Source organism: Orycteropus afer, unplaced genomic scaffold (genome assembly GCF_000298275.1).
Source record: "Orycteropus afer afer isolate SDZICR_OR568_19922 unplaced genomic scaffold, OryAfe1.0 scaffold00292, whole genome shotgun sequence".
NCBI classification, from domain to species: domain Eukaryota; kingdom Metazoa; phylum Chordata; class Mammalia; order Tubulidentata; family Orycteropodidae; genus Orycteropus; species Orycteropus afer.
Window position 1 is genome coordinate 261,618 of NW_006921879.1, and position 13,241 is coordinate 274,858.

The 13,241-nt window shown below is 38.1% G+C and overlaps 1 protein-coding gene across 1 annotated transcript; it reads right to left on the minus strand.

Annotated features, from left to right (window-relative positions):
- Window positions 1–2,453: 2,453 nt before the first annotated feature.
- Window positions 2,454–3,487, minus strand: LOC103205723 (olfactory receptor 11G2-like). The gene has a single exon (XM_007951110.2). The coding sequence runs from the start codon at window positions 3,387–3,389 to the stop codon at window positions 2,454–2,456; it is 936 nt and encodes a 311-aa protein (XP_007949301.2). The 5' UTR covers window positions 3,390–3,487.
- Between the last annotated feature and the right edge of the window lie 9,754 nt (window positions 3,488–13,241).

Sequence of the window (13,241 nt, forward strand, 5' to 3'; positions counted from 1 at the left end):
GTGTGTGTATATGTATAACAAATCCAGAAACCAAACTCACTGCTGTTGAGTCAATCCTAACTCATAACAACTCTATAGGACAAAGTAGAACTGCCTCATGGGATTTCCAAGGCTGTAAATATTTAGTGAAGCAAACTGCCTCATCTTTCTCTTGTGGAACAGCTGATGGATTTGAACTGCTAACATTTTGGTCCCCAACCAAACACTTTAACCACTCAAGATAAAGGCTCTTCATATATGTATAACCCAAAAATCCATTGCCATTGTGTTGATTTCTACTCATAGCGACCCCATAGGACAGGGTTGAACTGCCCCACTGGGTTTTTCCAAGTCTGTAAATCTTTGCAGAAGCAGACTACCTTATCTTTCTCCCATGGAGCCACTGGTGGGTTTGAACTGCTGACCTCTTGGTTAGCAGCCCAATGCTTAAGCCACAGTGCCAACAGAGCTCCTTATAAATTATATGGACATGGAGAATAATAAAGAATATGCATTATTAATATTGTTTATGTAGCTAGGGTATGAGGTGGTTTTGGAGAGAGGAGAATTGAGGAAAGGAGGCAGAAAGAGGAAAGAAAGGTGACTTGTATAGAAACATCATGTTTCCTGTGATCATATATATCAACCTATTATCTATCTATCTTTGTATCTATGTATCTATCTAACATGTATATATACATGACCATATATGTAAATCTATGTATTTAATATGTATATATACATATCCACATAGACATATCTGAGGAGATCCAAAACAAAAACCAAACTCACTTCCATCGAGTCGATTCCAACACATACCAACCCCCATTGGGTTTCCAAGGCTATACAGTTTTGGCCCATCTTCCTTCTGCAGAGCAAGTTGGTGGGTTTGCACCATTGGCCTTTTGTTTAGCAGCCAGATGCCTTATCCACTATGGGCACCTAAAATTTAATGGTATTTAAGACAGTAGAATTTTGGGTAATTTGTTTTTCTTCATATTTTTCTCTATTATTTTTAAAATATTTACAATGAGTCAGTTTTGCATAAATAATAAGACAAGACATTTTCATTGCAAAAAATAATTATTATATTGTATTGAATATGTAGTGATATGTATTGAATGAAAAAAGCTGACCTTTACTTTGAGATATAAAAGGAGCTATATGAAAAGGCAAGGAGCTCTGGTGGTGAAGTGAGTAAGGCATTTGGCTGTTAACCAGAAGCTTGATGGTTCAAACCCACCAACTGCTCCTCAGAAGGAAGATGGGGCAAAAATGTATAGCCTTGGAAACCCAATGGGGGTCATTATGAGTTGGAATTGACTTGATAGCAGTAAGGTTTTTGTTATTTTGCTTTTTTGTTTGTTTGTTTTATGTAAAGGGCAGGCAAATTGCTGAAGCAGTTCCAGCTCTTATGGCTTCTACTCTAAGGGAACTCAGTGCCAGATGTGTTGTTCTAAATTCAGTCTCTCGAAGATCAGTTTTTATATCTGTATCATAAAGTAATCTATTTTTATTTTAACATATTTTACTTTTACGTGCCTTCTGAATTTTTATCACATTTTAGAGCCAAACTTCTTTTGCCCAAAAAACAAAACAAAACAGTCACATTGGGGTTAATTCTGACTCATGGCAATTCCATGTGTATCAAAGTAGCATTGTGCTACATGAAGTTTTCAATGGCTGTGATCTTTCAGAAGTAGATTGCCAGGACTTTTTTCTGAGGCACTACTGGGTAGATTTGAATGATCAACTTTTTGGCTAATAGCTGAGCCCTTAACGGTTTGCACCACCCAGGCAGCCCCTTGACAATTGAAGCAGTAAGTTGTAAAACCTAAGGCTAACTTTCTTAAAGTGCTTCATGGACCCTTTATGTGGGCACTCCTGATCTTTACCTTGAGGTGAACCTGTGGACCATGAGCTGTAATTAGCCATACTGAAATGTTTCATTTTCATAGTGTCTCACACCTCCCTTCTCCATACTTTTCACACATTATTTCCCAGCAGACTCCCACAGAAACTTATCTATTTTGGTCATAGCATATATCACAATTTTAATTTTTTTCATATTAGACTTTTGACTATAATAATTGATGGAAACATGAGATATTCTGGATTATGAAATATAAACTTAATCAAAAAAGTAAACACAATTTATTGTTGAGCAAAGACAAAAAAAAAATGTGATAGAAAACTTTGATTTTGCCCTAAGGTTATGACCTCATATAACTCACCAAATTTTTTGTCTTTAATCTTTAGCGCTATCACATATAACATTAAGGAGTTGGAGTACACTTTTGAAATCCCTTGTAGTCCTATACATTTTAGGAAATATAAAAACAATATATGGTATATAACATTCAAAAATAATATGGATAATTTTCTGAGTGATACCAGTTAGTTTTATTTTTTAACCAGGAAAAGTTAACAACAAATTCTTCATCTCAATATCCTTTTAACTAAAACTCTAATTTTCATATTCCTAATAATTTCTTCATTGCGTGTTTCATATCTGTGTTCCTCAGACTGTATATCACAGGGTTAATGAGTGGAGTCACAACAGAGTAGAACAGCGTCACAACCTTCTGCATTCCAGCTGCATGCTCAGATGTTGGGCTGACATACATGACCATCACTGAGCCATAGAAAAGTGAAACCACAGCCAGATGGGATCCACAGGTAGAGAAGGCTTTTCTTCGACCAGCTGCTGAAGGGACGCTCAACACAGCTCTCAGGACCAAAGTGTAGGATCCCACGATGAAGAGAAAAGGGATAAATAAAAGCAAAGAACTTAAAGTAGAGCTAGTCAACTCTATTGCAGGGGCTCTGATACAAGCGAGAGCCAGCAGAGGACCTGGGTCACACAGGAAGTGATCAATGATCCTAGATCCACAGAAGGACATCTGGGAGATGATGATGATAGGAATCAGGAACCAGAGGAAACCAAGTACCCAGCAGCTGACCATAAGCTTGGTGCAGAGACGTCCAGTCATAATGGTTGGATAGTGTAGAGGCCAGCAGATGGCAAGGTATCGATCAAATGCCATAACTGCTAAGAAAAAGCATTCTGTAGAACCCAGGGAAAAGAAGAAATAGAACTGCAGAAAGCATGCAGAGAAGGAGATGACCTTGGTGTCAGAGAGGAAGTTGTATAACATGTTGGGGACAGTGGAGGTGACATACCAGATCTCTAGAAAGGAGAAGTTGGCAAGTAGGATGTACATGGGGGTGTGAAGCCTCTGATCCCAGCGCACAGCACAAATGATAGAACCATTCCCCATGAGGGTCAGGAGGTAGACAATAGAGAAGAGCACAAAGAGGAGGACTTGACCCTCCCTGGGGCAAGGGAAGCCCAGGAGGATGAAGCCAGTGATGGTGCTGGAGTTGTTGGGGGTGTTAAAGATCTTCATGTGTTTGTGAGCTAGCTGTAAAAAGATCAACAAATACTGTTGACAGCTGAGACAGATGGAGACCCAAATATGTGTTTAAGCCGTGCTGGGGAATGCAATAAACACTTACATTCAATAATTAACTATGTCTCATCTTGACATACTGTCCTGGGTTAGTTATTAGTCTGAAAAAGACAGAAATTGCTCAATATTGGTGATAGAGAAGTTGTCTTACTGTGAAATGTATGAACACATACATATTATATAAATATACAATCTAATAATTATATAGAAAAGTCCATTGCAATTACCACCAAGGTCAAAAAATAGACTATAAGTTGCACCTAGAAACTCCCTTCATTCCCTGTCCCATTCACTATCTTCTGCTCTCTGACCCTCCAATTGTAACTTCTTTCCTTTATAGTACTCAATTCCTTGCTTTTCTTTATAATCTAATAACCTAGGTATGCATCTCTACCAAAACTCTAAAACCAAACTCACTGCCATCGACTCGATTCTGACTAATAATGATACCCATTGGGTTTCTGAGGCAGTAAATCTTTATGGAAGTAGATTGCCCCATCTTCCTTCCACAGAGTGGCTGGTGAGTTTGAACAACCAACCTCCTAGTTAGTAGTCAAATGTCTTAGGCACTGAACCACCAGAGCATCTCTAGATAGTAGTATTTGGTTTTACCTGTTCTTGTACTTTATATAAATGGAGCTATACAATATGTCATATTTTACAGATGGCTTCTTTTGTTGAACATTAACTTTGCTATATGTAGCTATAATTTATCCACATTTCATTATAATTGTTGGTTTTGTCTTCTCGAGCTGCTTTTTGAAATCTTCTGTTCAGTTCTTTTATCTTGTCATTTGTTCCATTTGCTTTAGCTACGCTTCACTCAAGGACAAGTTTCAGAGCCTCTTCTGAAGTCAATTTTGGTCTCCTTTTCTGTCTTTTTAATGACTTCTTGTTTTCTTCATGGATGATGTTCTTGATGTCATCCCACAATTCCTCTGGTTTTCGGTCAGTAGTGTTCAATGCATCAAATCTATTCTTTAAATGGTCTCTAAATTCAGGAGGGATATTATCAAGGTCACATTTTGGCTCTCATGGACTTGTTTTAATTGTCTTCAACTTCAACTTGAACATGCATATGTGCAGTTAATGGTCTTTTCCACAATCAGCTCCTGGCCTTGTTTTTGCTGAAGATATTGAACTTGTCCATCGCCTCTTGACACAGATAGAGTCATTCTGATTGTTAGAGCTCCGTCGACACTCAACGACCATGCTACACACTAGGGTACCCAACAGGAGATTTTATTAAGGAGGCAAAAGGGCGCCTGCACTGAGGAAGGACTGAAGAAGAAGAGGAGGAAGAAGAAGAGAGAGAGGAAGAGGAGAAAGAGGAAGAGCGAGAAAGAGCAGGGGAGAGGGTGGTCTTATATAGACCTGGGTTAGGAGGTTGTACATCAGAGCTGGGGGAAGAGGTCTTAACCTATCAGAGGCTATGTTGCCTTTTAAAATTCACTCCTTGCAGGAAGCTCAGTTTCGACTTCCTTTAACTGACTTATGATCTTGGGTGGGGCAGCAGGGAATGAAGAAGAACCCAGAAGAGCCATGCAAGATGGCGTGGCATATCTCTAACACTGATTCCTGTGTATTCCGTATGGCAAAGTTCACATATATAGCTGTCATTTATGTTGTTGAAAAAAGGTATAGTTTATCTATTTTTGTCGATCTGTGGTATTACACTGTTTGACTAAACCACTACTCATATAACTATTCTACTACAGTTGAATATTTTGATTATTCCCAGTTTGGAGCTGCTAGCAGTAATGATACTATGAATATACAGTCCATTTCTCTTAGTCCCTGAGTACATGCATTTCTGTAGGCTGGGTCATAGTGTGTGTGCATCTTCAACTTTAGCAGATTAAGCTAAACCATTTTTCATAATCAATGAACTATTGTTTCACTCCCACTGGCAGTATATGAGATCTATGGTCGTCAACATCATTCCCCAGTTTACCAGAACTTGGGGAATGATGTATAGGCTACATTTCAATAGCTTCTCTCTTTTTCTTTCTACTGGTGTTAACAAAAGAAAATACTTTTTTTTTTTTTGGCAGTAACTGTTTTTAGAGTAGACAGTTAAATTAGAATGTTCTGTTCTTAAGGGAAAGTGACTTTGAAGTAAGAAAGAAAATTATCCCCAAACCTGGATTAAGAGAGCACTTTACTGCATGATATACTTTACAGCCACTCCTGGGAAGTTTATTACCTGTCTAGATGAGTTTGGAGTCTTGCAACCAACCTTATGCTTAATACTCGGCATTCTTTGGTCTTACCAAGAGAGAGATCTACCATGAGACTTACTCAGAAGCCTCTTGCTGAGCAGCAAGTTTTAAACACAACTTTATCATGGGCTTGAAATCAGTTTGTCTGAGTTCATTTGAACAGAGGTTACTGGAAATTAGCATAATTCTCTGCATTTAGAAAAGTTTCAATATACATTTATAAAATGAATAAGTAAGTTCATTTCCTAGGTTCCCTGAAAGAGATCACATCAACACAGTCACTCTGGGGCAACACTTACTCCTATTGTGTGACTGTGAAACAGAAATCTTTGGTACTATTGTTGTTGTTGTTGTTGTTGTTATGTGCCATCGAGTCGGACCTGACTCATAGCGACCCCTCCTTGGGTTTCCAAGGCAGTATCACTACGGAAGTAGATTGCCTCATCTTCTTTCCGAGGAGTGGCTGGTGGGTTTGAACCGCCAGCCTTCTGGTTAGCAGTCAAGTGCCTTAGGCACTACACTAGCAGAGCTCCTTTGGTGCTATTAGAATCATTTTTTTTTTTCTTTAAGATCATTGGATTACTTGTTAATTCATGCTATCTACCAATTTTATGAGGAAAAACATTCAAATTAATTATAGGAAACAACTGCAGTTATTATACTGATATTACAGCCACACACATTAAATATCAGTATTATATTACTAAATATAATACTAAAATATCCTCTTTGAAACCAGACAGAAAAATATCTGATATAGTTTCTCAATGTTTTATACTAGTCTCATTCGAGATGAGACTATTCAGAATTGGCCTTTTCTAAAACAACCATTTTCCTAGATGTTCTGGTCTTGAAAGGAATTGTTAACTAAGGGTGGAGCCATGAAAGTGTGTTAGGGATTAATGAGTAGAAGGAATGACTTAAAGGAATTTGTATTTGTCTTTAAACATTCATTTGCATTTAAACAGTTACCCATTCTGCATTGATAAAATTGAAGGTTATAATCAGCATTAATTTGACCTCAGTAACACAGCTGTTTGATTGTCTGGGTCAGAACAATGAGTCTGCAAATCCATAGATTCTTAATCCAGTTATATAATACAGCATAATGAACTAACTAACTAAAATATAGAATAAATTAGTTCTGAGAGTTGGCAAACTTATCTAAAGACTCTGATAATGGTCTGCTTAGAATATGCAAAACCAGTAAAACCTCTCAGGATAAATTTCTGAAGGTATGAGAGGAGATGTAGTTGATTGCAATGTTTTGTTGGAAGAAGAAGAGAATTAGTGAAAGAGGACTAGCAACATTATTAATAATTTTGAACTTACAAAATGTATACAGAAGCTTCCTCTCTGAGTCAGGTCTCCTTCTGGACTTGATATGATTTTCGTGAGGTTAATTCATGTGGCCAATAATGCCTCTCAAGATTCTGCTGGTCTGTCTTATCTGTTATCATCTCAGTGCTTTCTTGGAAAATGGGTTATAGAGGGGCATATATGTACTAATTTAACAATTAGTACCATAAATGTTCGTTTTCAAAATGTCCTCTCCTCTCCTCTGCTTTTAAAGACATGTGTCTAAGGACTGAGATTAAGTTTCAGATACTAAAACATTCTATTTTGAAAAAAGACAGAAAAATATCTAATGTAGTTTCTCGTCATTTTACGTTATTCTCACTTGAGATGAGACTATTCAGAACTGGCCTTTTCTAAAACAACCATTTTCCTAGATGTCCTGGTCTTGAAAGGAATTGTTAACTTAGTGTAGAGTCATGAGAAAGTGTTAACTATTAATGAGTAGAAGGAATGACTTAAAGGAAAATTTGCATGTAAAAGTCACTTATGCACTTTAACTTCTTTTTTAGGCCTACTAATTTAGTAGCCATTCAGAGAAGAGCCAGTTGGTTTTCATCAAGTCAGAAGTATTTATTACTAATTGTGTTTGGGGCATTTTTAATCAAGCTGTATTGCAGGGTAAAGTAATCACTATGTCCATCATCTCAAAATACTTTAAGCATCTTGGATTGTTTAGTTAATGTTGAAGAAGTTTACTTTTTCTGGTTTAGTCTATTTTTGTGTTACATTTCTTCCTCTTATGTCCAGTTCATCAGCAACCATTATTACTTCTGTTTCTAAAATATGACTCATATCCATTCGTTTTTCTTTGTTTCCATTGTTGTCCACCATATTCAACCTGTCATCCTTTCTTCCCTTGAACTTCTGCAACAGAATCCTAGTAGAACTCTCTACTCCCGTATTTGCCCCTGTACAACCCATTTTCCAAGCAGCAGCAGAGTATGCCTTACTATAAAGCAGTTAGACCTTTGAGTAAAACCATTCCTTGTGAGAGTAATTCTGTAGTCAGTTTTACAAAGCTGCTCTAGGAAACAGAAAAAGTATAAAAATGATTCTGAGTGGGTCATCGCCATATTATGCTCAACCTGACAAATTTAACAAATTTAACTGTATTGTTACTCATTGGAACTCTGTTGGGGCTGTAGTTAATACATTGGGCTGCTAACCAAAAGATTGGTGATTCAAACCCACCAGCTACTCAATGGGAGAAAGATGAGACAGCCTGCTTCCATAAAGATTTACAGCTTTGGAAACCCTAGGGAGCAGTTCTACTCTGTCCCAGAGGATCGCTACAAGTTGGATTTGACTCAATGTCATTGGGTTTGGTTTGGGGGTTTATACTGTTACTTACTTTTATTACTTGTCTCCTCCATACTGATAGAAGCTATAGTGTTTACTTGCCACAAGTCCGAAGTTGTCAAAAAAAGGAGCTAGTAGAGTCACTCTCTACCGGCAACAGAGGGAGGAGTGACTACGGGTATTATGATGCCAACATTATGTTTATGTGCTTAGGCTCCTTGCACCAAGTTAATTAACAACCACCACCACCACAACTGTCTTTTTTTGTTTGTTTGTTTATTTGTTGAATTAGTCAATCCCAGAAAGATTGGGGTAGACTGTGTCTAGGTGATCCAGGTTCTGTGCTATACACAATGTGAGAGAAAGACATTTCCCTGATTTAATTTTCCCTCAAAACTGGTCCCTAAAAGGGGCAATAAGGTGGAAGTACTTGTCCTTTCATTTGTTAGTCCAGTCCAGAGACATTTCATAACTCAACTCCTCGCTTTAGCTACTATGTATAGTTTCAATGAGGTGGATGCCAAGACTGTTCCATTGAGTGATCTGTTTCTGGAAAATGTTTACAAGTAAGGATAATTTTCCAGATTGGGATCAGTAGTAGGCAGCAGCTGAGGTACAGTAGAAGAAGTGTGGGATTTAGACTCAAGAGTTTTCTTTATGAGTCATAGGAAATTTATACTCTCTTTGTTTTCTTAGCTATAAAATGAGCATAATTATGCATTGCTCAAAAGCTGCTATGAAGATTGCTAAACAAATAATGGCTGTGGAAACAATGTGACCAGGGCCTGACTAGTAAGAGTGTAGGAAATACTAGTTGTGTGTGTGTGCTGTAACAAATTCAAAGACAGCTGCGGCCAAAAGTTGGTAGATCCCACAGTTATATCATCACTCACCTTCTAAACACTACACTTTATTACCTAGATTACCTTATTACCTAGATCAGGAAATGGAATCCCAAACTGAAGCTTCTCAGACAATTTCCTTTTTATTTTCTTGGAGAGAAGAGACCATCTTCTTGGCAATGACCAGAAAGGGACAAAGAAGTGGAAAATGTTGTGATGAAGAGTTTTGATTGTTTTTGCTGGAGGATGGAGGAGTTATAAGCAAAGACTGGCAAGGAGTAAGCCCTGCTTTTCCCGTCCTTGAGGATCCATTTACTACTTCTAAAAGGAGAGCAGTGTCAGGAGACAGCTCCAAGCTCATTATTCACCTCCCTTGGGACCTGTTTGGTTTTTTTTTTTTTCAAATATCTTTGCAAGTCAAAACAATATACTTTCAAACCTCTGAAAGATGGTATGAAATACTAAAAATCAATTTATTGATTCTTTGATTAGTTTATCATTATCAAATAATTTTCCCCTCATAGTGCCTACCAAATGGCCAATGAAAAATTTTACAATGAAAAATCTTTGAGGGAGGAAAAAAACAAGAGCTGCCATTGGCATCCAGAAATGATCTGTCATTCACAGCTGGACCTTAATATGATTACAAGCTGGTCTGACCGTAACTCAAAAAAGAAAAAAACTCACTGCCATTGAGTCGATTTCAACTCATAGCGACCCCTCTTGGGTTTTCAAGATGGTATCTCTACAGAAGTAGATTGCCCAGTCTTCCTTCTGAGGAGTGACTGGTGGGTTTGAACCTCCAGCCTTCTGATTAGAAGTCAAATGCCTTAGGCACTATGCCACCAGACCTCCCAATCTGACCATAGTTAGGCCATACAATTCTCCTATCGGATATAAACAATCTCAGAGAATATCAGTGTCAGACAGTATTACTCTGAAATCATACAAAATAATGCATTATATAATTTGTCTAAGCCCAGAAAAAAACGAGATCACTGTGCCACCCATAAAATATTAAATATCCTCTTCTCATGGTAAAAAGGAGTGAATGGTACCTTTTTTTCCTAGTAAATATAGCTTCATTCTCATTCTAGTCTGGTCTTTCTAGAGATAAGATTTGTTGAGATATCTAATCATAGAATTATCTCCCTTTCTGACAACATGCAATCAGGAGCATATGTCTGCTTCCTTAGCTGTTGTTAGACGCCTAAGGGTCAATTGTAAGTATGGCAACCCCATGTGTGCAGAGTAGAACTGCTCCTTAGAGTTTTCAATGCAGTAACCTTTGAGAAGTAGATTGCTGGGCCTGTCTTCTGAGGCACTTCTGGGTGGGTTTGAACAGCCAACCTTTTAGCTGGTAGTCGAATGCTTAACCATTTGTGCCATTCAGGGACCCAGTACTTCCTAAGACCCCTCCCTCAAATTACACAAGCAAAGTCTAAATCCTATAATAGATTCCTTATACAGCTTCATCCTGGTATGTTAGCTCCCTCATTACAAAGAGTAATAAACCTAATTTGCTCATCTACAGTATTGATGTGGTCTTTGGCTAACAGGCATTAACTAACACAGACTACAGTGGCTGGCACACTTGAAGTTTTTCAATGAGACTTCACTTAGACATCTCCAGGAAGACAGTGGCCCCTAGTCGACATTTTGAAGGCCTAAGGATGTTCCTGGCTAAGGTCAGTCAGAGCAGTTTCATTCTGCAGCTGCTTTCTGACCAGCTTTAACTGGGAGGTGGGCTCCAAGGTTTACTCATCCTCAACAGGAGACAGGTCTTTTAACAACACTGATCTCCTATCTCTCCACCCTCCCTACTGTGGCAGAAGTTTTCATCTAAAATGTTCATTAGTTCAGCTCACTTCTCTGTTTGGGCACCCATAATACTTCTGTCTATGACATTCAATGCAAAGTCCTGGGCCTGGTGAGTGAGATGCTGCACAGTACAGCTTCCATCACTTTATTAAAAGTAAAGCCCCATTTTCTAAAAGTTTCTTGCAGATTTCTCCATGTCTTAGTAATACCAAACTACTTAGAGACACAGTGGGAACTCAAAAAATATATGTTGAAGGAATAATTTAATTCTTTGGAAAGTGCAAAAGAGCAAGACTGAATGGCTTGCAATGAGTCAATCTTTGTGGAGAAAGTGATCTGGAAAAGCAGGTGTCAAAGCTTGACAAATTAATAGTGTTCAGGAGTATCTGTGCTACTCTGCCTCTTTTGCTGTCCGCCTTCCCCATCTCTGGGATTAATCTGAGAATGGACTTTGATTTTTAAACAGGTTCACAGAGGTATAATTGGCATGCAATAAACTTCAAGTGTGTATTTTGATCAATTTTCACATATGTATATACCTGTGAAACTATCACTATAATGATGATAGTAAACATAACCATCACCCCTAAAAGTTTTCTTGTGCTCTTTTTATTATCCCTCTCTGCTCCTCCATTTGTCTCTAACTATCAGAAAACCACTGATCTCACTCTCACTGTATTTTCTACAATTTCATGTAAACAGAATCATACAATTGGTAATCATTTTTTGTCTATCTTCTTTCACTCATCATGATCATTTAGAGATTCATCCATGTTGTCACATGTATCAATAGTTTTCTTGTTTATGAGTACTTTTTTAAATAATAAATTTTTATATTCAATTGTGTGGATCTACCAAAATGTGTTTATACATTCACTTGTTAATGGATATTTGGGTTGTTTACAGTCTGTGATTATTATAAATAAACCACATTTGTGTACAAGTTTTTGAATGGCATATGTCTTTTCCCTCTTGGGTTAATATCTAGGAGCAAAATGGCTATATCAAATGGTAGATGCATCATTGACATTTTAAGAAACTGCCAAACTGTTTTCCAAAGTACTTGTACTGTGTATGAGAGCTCCAGTTTCCAATCCAACATTTGGTATGGTCAGTCTTTTAAATTTTAGTCATTCTAGTATGTGTGTAGTAGTATCTTGTGTTTTAAATTTGTATTTCCCTAATGGCTGATAGGGAGCTCTGGTAGCATAGTGCCTAAGGCACTTGACTGCTAACCAGAAGGCTGGCGGTTCAAACCCACCAGCCACTCCTCGGAAGGAAAGTTGGGCAATCTACTTCCGTAGTGCTACTGCCTCAGAAACCCAAGGAGGGGTCACGATGAGTTGGGTCCAACTCAATGGCAAATAACAACAACAACAATGGCTGATGATGTTGAACATGTTTTAATTTGCTTTTTTCCATTTGTGTATCTTCAGGTGAAATATCTATTCAAGTATTTTTCTCATTTATCGTGTGGGAGACCGGGTTTGATTCCAACCAATGTACCTCAAGTGCAGGTGGAGGCTGGTGTGTTGCTATGATGTGGAGTAAGTTTCAGCAGAGTTTCCTTAAAAAGGCTAGGAAGAAAGGGCTAACATTCTACTTCCAAAAATCAGCCAATGAAAGCTCTGTGTATCATATGGGTCCAATCTGCAACCAATCCTGGGATTGGTGCAGGATCAGACAATATTTGGTTCTGTCGTGCATGGGCTCACCATGAGTTAGGGGGCCAACTCAATGGTAGCTGACAACAACAACAAGGAGTCATAAGAATTTTACTTTCACTGAGGAACCCAATTGCTTGCTTCTCAACAAAACTCCAAACACCAAACTCACTGTCGTCAAGTCAATTCGACTCATAACGACCCCTCTTGGGTTTCTGAGGTGGTATCTCTACAGAAGTAGATTGCCCAATCTTCCTTCCTAGGAGTGCCTGGTGGGTTTGAACCACCAGCCTTCTGGTTAACAGTCAAATGCCTTGGGCATTATGCCACAAAAATCACATACATACACACTTCCCTCATTCCTCGTTTTGTTTGAAAGATGTTCAAGAAAAATTTAGGGACTTGACTTTAATAACAACACAAAATGTTCTAGTCCAGGAATCTTCAATTTTTTTCTTTTTAAACTCTTTCTCTCTCTCTCTCTCTCTCTCTCTCTCTCTCTCTTTCTCTCTTGCATTTTTTTATTGGTTATATCAAATCCTATAGAACAAAGTAGGAGCTCTGGTAGCATAGTGCCTAAGG